Below are 15,217 nucleotides of genomic sequence, written 5' to 3'. Positions count from 1 at the left end.
GAAAATTGAGAGGAAAAACAATTTTCTGGGCAGCTCTTGTTAGGCCTCTAATGGGAAATATTTCTTTGGCGCTAAGAACTTGTAAATGGTTTTAGTGGTGGATGCTGTGCTCTGTGCCTCAGCAATGTTCTGCCTTCCAGGGTTCAGCAGCACAAATGTCTCTGCTTGCAGACCTGTGCCAACCTCACTGCGCATGCACGAGGGATGAACTCCTTCCCAAAGGGGAGGATTAAAAAAAAAAACCCCAAAAAACTCTGACAAACAGCAAAGCTTGGACCTCAGAGCCCAGGGAGTGAGTGAGGCGAGTGAGGGTTGGATTCCAGCAGGAGGCAGAGAGGGGATGTTCCTGTCTGCAGCAGGGATTGTGAGGCTGAGATCAGGGGCTGGGTGAGTCTGTGCCATTTTCCAGTGCTGTGTCTGGGTGTGCTGCTGGAATTTCTGTTCCCTTCCAAAGCAGGAGGATTTACAGCGAGTGCTGCTGTTCCGACACAGGTTAGTGCTCCCCTGTGCTCACCTCAGGATCCTCTTTGGGGCCTCATGGCTGCTTTTCCTGAGAAACTTTGCAGAGCTGGAACAATTACCCAAACTTTTAAGGCCTTTTTTCCCCTCTGAGCTTTTTATGCTCCATTTCCCACAGGCAGATTTTAGGGAGAGAAAGGAGTACAGCTTGAACATGCTGATGAAGATATTAATCATGATATAATTCAATTTTAATTCCATTAGACACTTTTAGTGATCAGGGAGTTTCTCACTTGCTTTAATCGACTCTTTTCCAGATGATGAAGCTGCAAGCTCTGGCACTTGTTATAAATGTCTGTTTATTAAACCATCTTTCCTCCTAAACCCCTCTGCCTGGCCAGGATGGATACAAATGGAGAGGATGATGTTTGTAGTTCAGTCTTTAAGGAGATACTGTGTCAAAAATTGCAGCTTTCTCTCTTTCATTTTTGTGTCTTTATGTGAGAGATGGGAGCAGGCCAAGGCTTCTTTTTTTTTTTTTTTTTGCTGTTCTTTTTACTGTAAATGTTGGAGGCAGCCAAGATCTGTGAAACAGCATTTGCTGTCACACCAGCTCCTGGATGTTCCCTTTCCAACAGAGGATTTGGTCATGGCAGTTGGACCAAAAGCTGATGGACAGATAAGGGCAGTGCTGGTGGATAATTTAAAATTATCCACCACCTTTTGTGGCTTTAGTTCACCTTTGGCTCCTGCCCAAGGCAGCTCTGACATGTGTGAGGCAGCTCTGGGGGCAATTCCAGGGCTTTTTGTGCAAAACTTCAAAACAGGGACACAGTTCACACATCCTTGCCTTTTCCTTTTTATGCCTTGGGGCTGACCCCTGCTTTTGGCTGGATGTGGAAAGAGAGATGGCTTTTGTCACCTCCAGGACAGCACCTGTGTGACTTGGGCATTGCACTCACCTGGCTGCAGGTGAGACTCTGAGCATTTCACCTGGCTGCAGGTGACTTTTGGAGCCCATCCGCTGGCTGCAGGGGCTCCTGGCTCACAGCAGAACCCCCAGCTACAGCAGGATGTTGATGGGTAAGCAAATCTTTCCTCATTGAAGTTAAAATAAGAAACGTTCTTGGAGATCAATGGTCTGGCACAGCCCCCTGTTCTCGTGCTGCCCACACAGCCTGATGAGGCTGTCACAGACTCCATGGAGTTCATGCCTCATTTCTGCGGCACACTGTGAATTCCTCTTTAGGGGGACTTGCCATTTTCTCTGTCTTATATAATGCATCACAAAAAGAATGCTGAGAGAAATGAAAAAGTGTCTGGGAAATGGTACCTGGCATCATCCAGCGACCCCGGGGAGGGAAGAAAATGTCATTACCATGAGACATAATTGGCAGTGCTGATGGAGAGCCCCGAAGCCAAAATTTCTTCTTTGAATGCCAATCAATTTTTCTTGGATTTTTTTAGAAGCTTTATGGAAGTTTTTAGATGCCAGAATTCTCCACGTTTTTCATCAGAAACCCTCAGCACCATTTAATAGGCACACACTGCTCTGCATCACGGTGCAGTTCCAATACTTTGAAAGCGTTTGGGTGCTGCCCTGCACCTTCTGAGCTCCTCCTGGAGGGGTTTGGGTGCTGCCCTGAACCTCCCCAGCTCCTGAGCTCCTCCCTGCCCGGTTTGGGTGCTGCCCTGCGTCTCCCCATCTCCTCCCTGCCAGGTTTGGGTGCTGCCCTGCATCTCCCCAGCAACTCCCAGTGAGGTTTGGGTGCTGCTCTGCATCTCCTGAGCTCCTCCCAGTGAGGTTTGGGTGCTGTCCTGCCGCCTCTGCTCCTCCCAGTGAGGTTTGGGTGCTGCCCTGTCACCTCCTCAGCTCCTCCCAGCTGACCCAATCCTCACTTCACTCACTCCCTGGGCTCCAAGGTCCAAGCTTTGCTCTTTGTCAGGGTTTGGGTGCTGCCCTGCTCCTCCTGGCTGAGTTTGGTTGCTGCCCAGCTCCTCCCAGAGTGGTTTGGGTGCTGCCCTGCATCTCCCCATCTCATCCTGGCTGGGTTTGGGTGCTGCCCTGCATCTCCCCATCTCCTCCCAGCCACGTTTGGGTGCTGCCCTGCATCTCCCCATCTCATCCTGGCTGGGTTTGGGTGCTGCCCTGCATCTCCCCATCTCCTCCCAGCCACGTTTGGGTGCTGCCCTGCATCTCCCTATCTCATCCCAGCCGGGTTTGGGTGCTGCCCTGCTCCTCCCCAGCCCATCGCTGCCTCCCTCCCCGCCCTGCTCCTCTCGGGGCTCACTCAGCGCTGCCCAGCCCTGCCTGGAGCTCCCGGTGCTGCTCCCACTGAAGCTCGGGAGCAGAGAGTGACCCCGTTCTGTACTCACCTGGAAAAGTGGCTTGGCCGTGCCTCATTACTGTGCTCTGCCTGCAGACGTCTCATGCTTCCCTTGCAGATGTATATTTAGATTTTACCCGAGGGCTTTTGATTTCCTCGCTGGCTTGAGCAGCTGCGACAGGTACCCACTCACCTTCCCTTATTTCCTCCGGCCATTTTAGCCTGCCACCGGCTTTGGGAAGGAGCAGGAGGGGATTGGGAGTCACCGAAACGCTTCAGGGTCTCACTGCTCCGCTTGTGAGCCTGCCAAACGCACCCAGGAGGGGCAGCAGTGGCTCTGTGGGGAGGTTTGCTCAGCAGCTGCTCGGGCGTGCTCCCATTTCCCCTCATCCCTGCCGAGCATCCTGAGCTGCCACGCTGGGTTTGCAGCTCTCCTGTGTCGCTGATGAGCCACACTCAGAGAGGTAAAAACGGCTTTGCAAAGGCTGCAGTGATGACAGTTCTGGGATTCAGCAGTTACATAAGGGATGCTCCAGCTCAGGGCAAGGGGAGCTGCCCTCTCTGCTCCCCCAGCCAAAAAGGGGCTCAGTTTGGGGATCCCCCCCATCCAGCCAAAAAGGGGGGCTCAGTTTGGGGATCCCTCCAGCCAAAAAGAGGGGCTCACCTTGGGAATACCCCCCATCCAGCCCAAAAAGGGGCTCAGTTTGAGAATCCCCTCCAGCCAAAAAGGGGGGCTCAGTTTGGGAATCCCCTCCAGCCAAAGAGGGGCTCACTTTGGGAATCCCTCCAGCCAAAAAAAGAGGCTCAGTTTGGGAATCCCATCCAGCCAAAAAGAGGGGCTCACTTTGGGAATGCTCCCCATCCATCTGCAGCCAGCAGGGCACAGCTGAGCAGCCTCTTGGCTCTGAGATTTTGGGGCACTGCTCCTGTTACTGGGCACTTTCTGGAGCCCTGGGTGCTCTCCTCTAAACCCTAACATTTGGATGTTGTTAATATTTGGGACGTTAATGCAGAGTACACTGGCAAGAGGAGAGAAATCAAAGGCTCTTCTGGTACCAGCCCGTCCCCCTCTGGGCTCACAGCCTGCTGCAAGCTCTGGATGTGTTTTCTTACTTTACATAATTTTTCCATCTCTCTCCATCAGCCCAGCTCTTCAAAGGCTTCCTTCTGTTTCCAGCTCTCTTGCAGCTGCTAAATGCACTCTCATCAATGCTTTCCAAGCTGTTCCTCCTTCCTCAAAATCCATTGCTCCAGTTTATTGCAGAACTCTCCCAAACTCTGCTGAGGAGCTGCTGGGTGATGCAGGAGCTGCTGGTTCAGCTGCCAGGGCTAAATGGGGAAAGTGAGGGAATAAAACACAGGCAGTGAATTCTGCCTGAGCCATGCAAATCCTCCTGGTGTCCTGTGACCGTGTTCACAGGGGTCTGAGGATGAGGGAAGAGATGAGGATCTGACTCCATCTTTCAGAAGGCTGATTTATTATTTTATGATATATATTATATTAAAATTATACTAAAAGAATAGAAGAAAAGGCTTTATCAGAAGGCTAGTTAGGAATAGAAAAAGAAGGAATGATAACAAAGGCTTGTGGCTCGGACAGAGAGTCCAAGCTAACTGGGTTGTGATTGGCCATTAATTAGAAACAAGCACATGAGACCAATCCCAGATGCACCTGTTGCATTCCACAGCAGCAGATAACCATTGTTTACATTTTGTTCCTGAGGCTTCTCAGGAGAAAAAATCCTAAAGAAAGGATTTTTCATAAAAGATGTCTGCGACAGTGGCCCCACTTGGCCAAAGGTTTCTGTGAGTGTGCGATGGTGTCAGTGAATATCGATGTTCCCCCACTCCAGGATGGGTTTGCTTGCTTTGCCAGGATGCCAAGGACCCCAGAGGTGCAGAGGGGATGGAGCAGCCCCCCAGACCCACCGTGGTGGGAGCTGGTCCCACAGAGATCCCTGGAGGTGAGTCCCTCCAGAGGCCGGGCTGGCACTCCGGAATGGAGAGAGGGAATTTGGGGTTTTGGCAGCAGCACTCAGCCCAAGCTCTGCCCCAGCCAGAGGCCGTGATGACAGAAATCCCTGCAGTTTGTCAACTTCTCCTGAAATGCTTTTAATGACAGTTTAATAATAACACTCAGTGCTGGGTACAGAGCTCCTCACCCCTGGAAGTGCAGGGCTGTGTGAGAGGGTAAGGACCATTATCCCCCCTGTGAGCAGGGGGAATAGCTGCTTTTATTTGCCAGCCTCATTAGAACAAGTGCAATTAATCAGCTTTTCATATGAATGGCGTTGCATTTTAAGGACAAATGTCAGAAAGGAGTCCTGGAGGGCTCCAAGTGGTGCAGATCCATCTGACGGCTTCTCAGGGAACTCTCAGAGCCTGTGGTGAGAGGCATTAACTCTGCCAAGGCACAGGGAGGAGGGGACAGAAAGGCAAAGCGGGGCACAGGGTGGGTTTGCTGTGCCCTGGGTCCTGCTGGGTGGGTGTTTCTGACCCTGGTGGGTGTTATTCCCCCTGCCCTTCCCCTCTCCAGATGCCCAAAGCCCCATTGTTTGGGAATATTGTCCCAGGTCCTGAGTGTCCTCTGATCCTTGGTGCTCTCTGTGTAGCGCATGGAGAAATTCCATTGAAATTACTACTTTAATAATGGATTAGTTTTTTAGTGGGAGGACTCAAAGAAGCCATAACCCCTTCCTGTGAAGTCACTGAATTTTGGGCATTTTTCAACTCTGCTCTTCATTTCCCTGGTGCCTCCTGGCCCTCTGCAGCCTGCAGGGAGCCCAGGCATGTGAAGGTTTGTTTTGGCTATGACAGTAATGGGCAGTGAGTGACCAAGGCCTGTGAGTGCAGCTGGGAGAGTCCCTGAGATGCTTTCAGTGCTGCCCTGCTGCTCACAGCCCATTACTGCATGGATTCACCTCAGAGAAAGCCAAAATCCCGGGAAATCCTCCCATTGCCTTTGGCACTGAGCTGCAGGGGGTGGGGAAGGCAGGAACCATCACCCTGGGCACAGGAGATCAAGACAGGATTTGTGTGCAAGTGCTTTGAATTGCAAAGTGTGGCTGGCCCTGCCCTGCTCCAGCAGCACCTGCCCCATGGGTCCATGTCTGTCCCATGGCATCAGCCCCAGGGCAGCCCCAGCTCACCTGGATCACCACAGATCCGTGTCTGTCCCATGGGATCAGCCCCAGGGCAGCCCCAGCTCACCTGGATCACCACAGATCCATGTCTGTCCCATGGGATCAGCCCCAGCTCACCTGGATCACCACAGATCCGTGTTTCTCCCATGGGATCATCCCCAGCTCACCTGGATGCCCCACAGATCTGTGTCTGTCCCATGGGATCAGCCCCAGCTCACCTGGATGCCCCACAGATCTGTGTCTGTCCCATGGGATCAGCCTCAGCTCACCTGGATCACCACAGATCCATGTTTCTCCCATGGGATCAGCCTCAGCTCACCTGGATCACCACAGATCCGTGTCTGTCCCATGGGATCAGCCCCAGCTCACCTGGATGCCCCACAGATCTGTGTCTGTCCCATGGGATCAGCCCCAGCTCACCTGGATGCCCCACAGATCTGTGTCTGTCCCATGGGATCAGCCTCAGCTCACCTGGATCACCACAGATCCATGTTTCTCCCATGGGATCAGCCCCAGCTCACCTGGATCACCACAGATCCGTGTCTGTCCCATGGGATCAGCCCCAGGGCAGCCCCAGCTCACCTGGATCACCACAGATCCGTGTCTGTCCCATGGGATCAGCCCCAGCTCACCTGGATGCCCCTCCTGGCACTGGCAGGTAGGATTCCCCCTCCACCCCGGCTTTTTGCAGCCTCTCAGGAGGGATTTGATCCTCTTTGAATTTTAAATTTCATCCTTGGCAGGGCCCTGCTGGCTCTCCCAGCTGTGCTGAGCTCTGCTCCCATGGCAGGGCCCTTCCTCTCCAGGCTAATGGAAAGAAAATGGAGAGAAGTTTTGATAATTGACTCGGGATCAATAGGTAAAAGTGGTAAAAGTATTTCCTAAAAGCACTTTTATTAATAAATACCTACATAAATCCCTTCCCAGGCATCTGCTGTACATTATAATATCTCCAATCTGAGTTAATCAATGTATTGGAATGTTATGTTTGACTGTGAAAGGAGCTGGATCTCTTTGGGTTCAACTGTAATTCCAGGAGCTGATGGAAGTTAAAAATCCTGGCAGAAGGATTTGTTTTGTGGGGAAAAGAATTCCTTGGGGCCCTCTTGAGCAGGGTGTGCTGTTGGGGGGATCCTGGCTGGCCCAGAGGGCTCTGAGGGTGTCCAGGCACCCCATGTGTGTGTGGGAGCAGCTCTGGCACTGCACAGGCATGGGAAGGCCAAGTTCTGCACAGAGAAAAAAGCATGAAGCACCAACATTTTTTTTTTTTTTCTTTTTTTCTTTTGGCAAATTTATTATTTTCACTGAGACAAATGTCAAGAGGAAAAAACATTCTGGTGAGGAAGCAGAAGCTCCTTTTTCTTTGGTTTTAACTTCCCATAGGGACAAAGGACAATTACTGAATAGAGAAAAAAAAATCAACTCTTTGGATTTCCTCAGAAGCGTGGACATTTCCAGGCAGTTCTGCTGCACAGGGATGTTTCAGCTGCTGTTTTCTGTGCCTTGGCTGCAGGATCCTCAGTGGGATGAGGGGTGGTTTTTGCAGGGCTCTGCCTGAGCCTTGGCACCCTCCAGACCTTGGCAGCTTTTGCAAAGCAATTTTGCAGAGTGCCTGGTGACAATGTAGGGCAGTCCCTGGGGCTCAGGGGCAGAGCTGGTGCGTGTGCACTTTGTGAAGAACGCCCAGCAAGAGGCTGTGCCAGGCAGCTTTGTGCATTTATCTGAGCATTAGTGGCCTCTGAAGTTTATTGAGCTGATAATGTCATGCTGTGACATTTGTTGGGGTCCTGAAATGCAGGAGGTGTTTGTGGCAGCCATAAATTACGTGGGATCTTGTTTTTCCTTGGTGTTATTAAATAAAGGCAGGTCAGGGTTGCTCTGCAAAACACAGAGGGGCCATGCAGGGAAAGGTGATTTTCCTAGAGCTGCTTGCCAAGGGTGTCCAGGGGTTCCTGGAGGGATAATAATGAGCATTAATGGCTTTTCAGCTCGGGATCCCTGCATTTAACATTTTTATTTGTATGAACACAGCCTCTCCTTAGAGCAGCAGTTCTGGCAATGTCTCCTGTGAGGTTCTGGCTGCTCATGAGCACAAGCTCTTCTTCCAAAGTGTGTTTTCCCACACAGGTTACTCCTTGTGAATTTGGAATGATTTTTGCATTGATGATGAGTCCTTTCAAGATTTTAAAATGAGCTGATTCCTTTCACGATTTTAAAACACATTAACCTGGCTGTCCTTGCAGAGGTCCTGCCAGCTAACACCCTTGGGCTGTGTCTGAGCAGAGCAGGTTTGTTTGCCAGAAAATGGGAAAAACTCAACCCCTTCCTGTATCATCAACTACTTCTAATGGGCAGGGTGATGCTTTATTATTAATAAGCTGGATATGTGAGTAAAGGGAGTTTTGGCAGCCAGGACAGAAAGAGGCCTGCATAAAAGGGAGAATATTTAACAGTGCAGTTGCTGTGGATTCAATTAAGAGCAATGAAGAATCTGCTTCTTTCTTAATCTTATTTTCTGAAATATTATTACCCCTGCAACTGCTGCTCAGCAATTCCCAGCCATGTCTCCAGCCCCCGGCACAGCAGTGGTCTCTGCATCACGGAGATGCTGAAATGAGACATCAGCACTTTGTAATGGGCTCTCAAACTAAAATTAAACATCCATTTCCTGGCTTGCAGTCAGATGGTTGGCATTCAGCTGGCCCGGGAGGTGCTGCTGGACACGAGGAATCCTGATTTGGGCTTTGATGTTCCCGAGGCTGCGTTTGGTTGGTGTTGCCCCCTCCCTGGGAGGAGGTGCTGCTCAAACGAGGAGCTCCATCGGAGCTTGCTGCCGTGTCCCTGGGCAGAGGCGCAGGGGATGTGTCCCTGCAGGGCTGGCTCAGGTGACAGCGTGGCTCTTTCTAGGAACAGGCTGTTCCCTGCCGGGGGGAGAGCCCTGGGTGTGCTGCGTGCGCGGGGCTGCCTTGGCTCGGCTCCTGCTGCTCCCCCTGCTCTGCTGGGCTCTGGGTCTGTGGGGGGAGAGGGGATGGCCCTGCACTGCTGGGAGAGGAGTGTTTGCTGGTGGAAGCACAGCGCAGGGGCTGCTCTGGCTGCTCGGGCAGGGCTGGTGCCCCAGCTTGCCCTGGAGGGTCATTGAGGCTCTCAGAGACTCAGCATTGGCCACCTCTCCTCTCCCCAGAAAGGGAATATTTGCTCTGACCCACAGCCCTGGTTGCAGTTTCTAGTGACCTGTGGTCATTCCCCTCTTGGTTTGTGTTTAAGTGCTTGGCAGAAAAGGTGATTTCATGCAGAGGCTTCTGTGGGCAGGATCTGAGCTCCTCACGGGGCTCTTTGTGCTTTTTGTCACCTTCTGCACAGCACAAGCATGACAGGAGAGTTTAGATGTTCTGTTAAAATTCCCCAGGTCTTTCCCTAATCCCTCCCCTGTTCCTGCTGCTGTGTGAGGGCATTAATGAGGAGATGAATAACTTAAGCCTAAGCCCCTTTTCACATCTAATCTCAAGCCTAAAATTAACGTTCTTCTGCAACTAGGGATACAATAGAATATAGAATTCATCCAAAAAGAGACACCTGATTGCCCCACCCCAGTGGCTCTGTGGTGCAGGAGGATTTATCAGGGCACACACCAACCCAGAGGGCTGATAGATTATATTTGGTCATGACAGGTTATATTTGGTGTTTGAGGACAGCACCCCCAAGGAAAGAGATGTGGAGCAATAAGTTGAAGAGTCTGAATCAAACCATGAAGCAGAAAGGAATGACTTGGGTGGAAAATTAATATATTGCGCTAATGAATCATTTCGAGGCAAAACAAGAAATTAAATGTGTGCTGAAAGCTGGCACATTAAGAAAAGGGCTGCGGGTTTTTATCCATTTTCCATTTCAAAATGCAGAAACAAAGTACGGACGGTGAAATCCCATTAAGAAATAACTCTGTGAGCAGGGAAACCAGGATTTGGTTAACAGGAAATGGGGACTTTGGGGACTGCCTTTGTGCTATGGGGCAAATGATGGCTGGGGGAAGAGCAGAGTGCAGAGCAGCTCCTGGCACAGGGAGGAAGCAGGGGATTGCCCTTTTGGCCTTTTCTTCCCAGCATTTGGCACAGGACAGTGAATTCTGGGTGCTCTGACAGCCTGGCAGGGGCTGGAAGGTGTGGTTAGGGCATGGAGCTGTGCCAAGGGGAATTGTCAGCTTTTCATTGTGAAAGGAAAGGATTGGATCCCTGAATTGCCACCCAGGGCAGCTCCTGCCCTGCTCTCCCAGCCCTCTCCCAGCTGCAGGTCCCAGGCTCTGGCAAGACCCTTTCAGTCCATGCGCTGACTTTTGGTACAAAAACATTTAAAGAAATCCCGTGCTGGAGCCTGACTATTCACATTGATTTAGGCCATGGTGCGGTGGTCATCAGTGAATTTATTCTTTATTTGCAGCCTGCAGAGGGGCAGCACTGCCCTGCAGTGGGGCTGGGCCGTGGGGCAGCCCTGGTGTGATGGGTTGGCATCACCTGGGGTGGGATTGGCACGTTGGGGAGCCATGGCAGGAGCCGGGTGACATTGATGGTGCTGTGGTGACATGGTGTTGTGGTGACGTTGATGTCGTGGTGCTGTGGTGACACTGATGGTGCTGTGGTGACACTGCTGTCCGTGGTGCTGAGCCCTGGGCCCCACCCAGGCTGTGGCACCTTCTGGATGGTTTTTGTCCCTGGCTGCCAGCAAACACAGCAGGAGCAGCTCTGGGCTGGTGGCATTCCCAAAAGAGAGAAGGACACAGGGCTCTTTCCCTGCCCCACCTGTGCCCCTCAGGTGTTCTCTCCAGCTCAGCTCTCCCCTGGCCACCGTGAATTCCCTTTTCTGTTGGATGTCTTGAGAAATGGATGCCAGGAGTGCTGAAGGAGCAGCAGCTTTTGCTGTCAGCTGCAGAGGGAAAGGTGAATCACTGTGGGCCAGGTGACATGCACCTGCCTGGCCAGGTGAGCAGGAGCTGAGCCCTGCTGGCCCCTCTGAGGGAACAGCAGGAGCTCCTCTCTGCTGGCTCCCAGCATTTAGGAGGGGACAGAGCTTTGCTGCTGCTGCGTGCCTGAGGGAGCCAAAGCTGCTGAGTGTGTTCCCTGGCACGCAGCGAGCACGCTGCTCTGTACACAGAGGAACAAGATAAAATAGCTTCCTCCTCCTCATGCTGCTACCAAAAAACAGCAATGGGGAGAAAAATAATCCTCCAGCCCCTGCCCTGCCCGTGGTGATAAGAGCAGTGCAATCCTTCTTTTGACAGAGTCAGGCAAGGCAATTTCATTATTCAGCAAACAAAGCCTTTTCGGATATTTCTGCATCGTGGACGTTTTCTCGGCGGTTTTGCACCAAATTTGTTGCGGCATCAAGGCCAGAGAGTTTGCCTTGACTCCCCTCACTACCAAAATAAATGCACAGGGCAGGATTGTTCCACTGAGCAGCCGTGACTGGGGAGAGAGGAGAAGGAAGGAGATGGTACGTGCCGACAGCTCGAAAGTGATTGCGGGGAGGATTGCTATGTATGAGAGAGTTCAGGGGGGAAACGGGAGCAACTCACACGGGCAGCCAGGGCTGCCAGGATGGCGAGAGCCAAGCTGAAGAATTCCCCTTCAGAGAGCAATGCCCACGTCAAAACCGTCCCGGCAGGCACGACAGAAGATGTGCACGGGGTGAGCCCCTTGTTACCGTCTCGGAGGATGGGATCCATGGGGAGTGATGTCGGACAAAGGTATTGCAGGGCTGCTGGGGGGGCTGGGGGAGCAGCACCTTTTCTCTTTGGAATGAGACGGAAGGGATTAGTGCCTGCACGGGCTGGAGGGGTGGTGGATCAAATCTGTGTTAAACAGCCACGGCAGCTCTAAAGTTGGGTTATGAAATAGGGAGCTGGAGCAGAAGGAAACCAGTTCCTTTAATTTTTTTATAGGCGCTTCTTGATTTTTGGTTTTTTTTTATGTGTCTGAATGGCAGCCTGAGACCGTGGGGCTGCCACAGACCACTGTTAACTTGCACTGCACCTTCCCTGTGCAGCAGAAACCCCGAGCTTATTTACACTGCTAAAGCCACAGTACCCACTGTGCATTAGCACCATGTTTGTGTGGCAGGAGAGATGCTCAGTCCCCCATCTGAGCAATAATTCATTTGTTACTGCAATAAAAAAAAAAAAAAAAAGCTGCCATAGGAAATGCTGCAGCCTTCCTGCAAGCCCAGAGCTGAGTGTGGAGCGAGGAAGGAGCTGTTTTTCAGGAGGAGGAGGAGGATGCTCTGTGCTGCACTGGGATTTCAGTGATTCACAAGGAGCCAGGTCCCCTAGTTACGATGAGGATGCAAATGTCACTAATTCAGCTCTCGTTCTGTTCGTTCCATTTTCTGTTCCATTCTTTCCCCTCCATCTCCCCAGCCTTCCAGCCCATCCATGCTGCTCACCTGTGACTGTGTACTGTATGTCTTCCAGGATGTCATTTGCTGCAGACAGGCATGGCAGGGAGGCTCCTGCTCAGGGGAGGGGGAATATTTACTTGTTTGAGGCTTTAGGCTGGAAGGGATCAATGCCCCAGCTCGTGCCTGCTGGCACGTCTGGGGGCAGGGAGGCAGGAGCAGCAGCTGGGGAAGCCGGGCAGGGAGGTGTGTGCTGGGGAGCGCCGGCGTGGCCGCGGCCAGGCCGGGCACACGATTTGGTCTGCGGGGCTGGGAGGCAGAGCCCGGGCACACTGAGCACCTGGGAGTGTCCCTGGAGAGGTGTGACAGCCCTCCAGATGGCTCCAGTGCCGGGGCTCTGGTGGGCAAACACTGGGAGCTGGTGGGGCTGACTCTGCCAGGCTCACATGTGTGGAGGCTGAAATGGGCATTGTGGGGTGCAGTGGGATCAAATCCCCGGAGCTGGTGTGGTCTCAGAATGTTTTGGCAGTCTGGGTGTGCTCACAGTGCTGGTCAGGCTGTTTGTGGTCTGGTTTTGCGCCGTGGTTTCATTGCTGTGAGGAGGCGCCAGAGCTGGGGCTGTCCTGGGGTACCTGAATCTCTGAGGGCACATCCTGGGCAAAGCCTTTGGGGCAGGACTGATTCCTCTCTGTGCTCTCCCAAGTTCTGGTGGTGTCCCCCTCAGGACAGGGTCAGTGGTCAAACCAGATGTGTAGGGGCCAGGAAAATACAACTGGGAGACTGCTACAACCTCATCCCGCTGATCAGCACTGATTAAACATCCAAGAGAGGCTTCTCCTCCCTGGCACCCAGGGGCTTGGTGGATTCCTGCCCAAGTCCAGGGGGCCAAACCTTCATCCCAGGACTGATCCTTGTTGTCTTCTGTGGGAGCACAGCATAAATTAGGGATGCTGCAAGGCGCTATAGGATCTGGAGGGCAGCAATTCCAAAAATCACCTCACTACGGTGTTTTGGTGGACCCTCCAGAGAAGGTGCCCCAGGGGCTGCATAAAGACCCAATTCCCTGGGTTTCACTGGAATTTTGAGTGATTTGCTGCAGTCTTGTTGTAAGAGGTGCTGAGAGGGGCAGAAGTTGGTGGAACACTTTGGCATCCCTGGCAGAGCTCTGGGGTTGGATTCCCCAGCCAGGATCTCCTCCTTCCCTGGGCACTGCTGCCCAGCCATGAGCTGACAGTTAAAGCTGAGGTTTCTGCACTTCTCTTCCCCTGCTGCAGCAAAGGCAGGAAGATGTGTTTAGAAGGGACGAGCAGTGAGTTTGAGGTGCTCTGTGTCTCCCAAAGCAGGAAGATGTGTTTAGAAGGGATGAGCAGTGAGTTTGAGATGCTCTGTGTCTCCCAAAGCAGGAAGATGTGTTTAGAAGGGATGAGCAGTGAGTTTGAGGTGCTCTGTGTCTCCCAAAGCCAGACTCCAGCAGCGTTACCGATTGTTCCTGGAAGCTGGGAATGAATTCCCAGGTGCAGGTGGAAGGAGTTGTGTGTTACAGAGTGTTCTCAGCATGCAAATGATCCCTCCTGATGATTGAAGCCAGGGAAATCTATTCTCACCTACTTGATTTACCTCCTTACTCTGTCTCTGAGTCACTGCAGCATCTCAAAGCTTTTAGGGGTTCCCAGTCAAAACAGGAGGAAAGGATTTGAATTCATCTGAGGGAAAATCCACTCCACGGCTTGGGAGCAAAAAGGTGAATTCAGGACTGTCCTGGGCACCAAGCACAGGGAAATTTTCCTGTGTCTGATGACCTGCAGATGGGATGGGTCCAGCAAAGAGGCTCGGAGCTCTTCCTCTGTGCCAGGGGTTGCTGTGAGGTGGGGATGGAACCAGGAGCCTCCTGGCCATGAAGAGCAGCTCCCCAGGCACTGAGCCTCCCCTGGCACCAGGTGATAGAGACTGGAACCAGCCAGGAGAGGCTGAGTCTCCTCAAGCCAGGCTTTTCCTGAGGCAGGTTTGTCCCTTGTGCTGGGGGATTGATAGGGAAAGGTGTGAGGGGAGGCAGAGCTGCACAGAACACTCTGTGCTTGGGAGGGAGCTGCTGGCAGGGGCAGGACAGGCAAACATCAGCTTGGATCCCATCTCATGGGCAGTGATCTCCCTGCAGAACCAGAGATGTGGGTTTAAAAACACAAACAAAGGTTTTTACAGGTAACCATGTCCTGTTTGTGCAGCTCTGCTGGAGCAGGGGAAGCTCTGACCACTGCCTGTCCCAGGGCACACCGAGGGGCTCCAGACATTCCTGTTTGTGTCTGGTTGGGATGCTCTGCCCCAGCCCTTGGCAGGGCTCTGGGCCCCCCTCAGCCCTCTCAGCTGTGTTTGTTGAGCTGCTGGGAACAGAGCTGTGACTGCTGAGCTTCGGGAGGAGGATTAGCATTGCAGAGAAGCTGGGCTTGGACAGCACCTGGAGCTGGCCTGGCTTTAAAGCTGTCCCAGCTGGCTCAGGACCAGTCCTGCTGAGTTTTAAACATCTCACTGGACACTCCTCATCTTCTTTGGGTGCTGGGTTTGGTCATTCTTAGGTAAATAATTGTTCCCTTGCTGATCCTGTACCTTCCCTGCTGTCCCTTTGCTGTGTGTCCCACAGGAGCCTGGCTGCTCCTGTCCCCTGGGGCAGCCCAGGGCAGCAGCTGGATCTGGATCCTTCCCTCCCTTTCCTTCTCCTTCAGGCTGCACACTCCCACCCCCCAGCCCTGCCCTGTCTCTCAGTTTGAGATATTTTTGGCAGGAATAAATGGGACTCTGCCTCAGCCCTGGTACAGCCAACAAGATGCTGGAGTCTCCTCTGTGGAAGGAGCAGGTCTTTGCTAGGCTGAGTTTGATGTGAGGTTCTTGGAGGAAAAGCACTCCAGAGAGGGA

The 15,217-nt window shown here is 52.5% G+C and overlaps 1 protein-coding gene across 10 annotated transcripts in view; it reads left to right on the top strand.

The window, feature by feature from the left end:
• Positions 1-15,217, top strand: part of KCNT1 (potassium sodium-activated channel subfamily T member 1) — a 77,474-nt gene that overhangs the window by 25,325 nt on the left and 36,932 nt on the right. For 2 of the 10 annotated variants that reach the window (XM_058037964.1, XM_058037962.1), the window contains exon 1: positions 11,219-11,663. The exons of 6 other annotated variants lie outside the window; for them this stretch is intronic. In XM_058037964.1, the coding sequence (XP_057893947.1) occupies positions 11,515-11,663 (149 nt within the window). In that variant the 5' untranslated portion in view covers positions 11,219-11,514. Of the gene's footprint in view, positions 1-11,218; positions 11,664-15,217 lie in introns of those variants that run through there. 2 more of the 10 variants (XM_058037965.1, XM_058037963.1) reach the window with 2 other exon arrangements.

Source organism: Melospiza georgiana, chromosome 20, assembly GCF_028018845.1.
Source record: "Melospiza georgiana isolate bMelGeo1 chromosome 20, bMelGeo1.pri, whole genome shotgun sequence".
NCBI classification, from domain to species: Eukaryota; Metazoa; Chordata; class Aves; order Passeriformes; family Passerellidae; genus Melospiza; species Melospiza georgiana.
The sequence above is the reverse complement of the archived record's forward strand: the minus strand, read 5'-3'. Positions and strand labels throughout refer to the sequence as shown.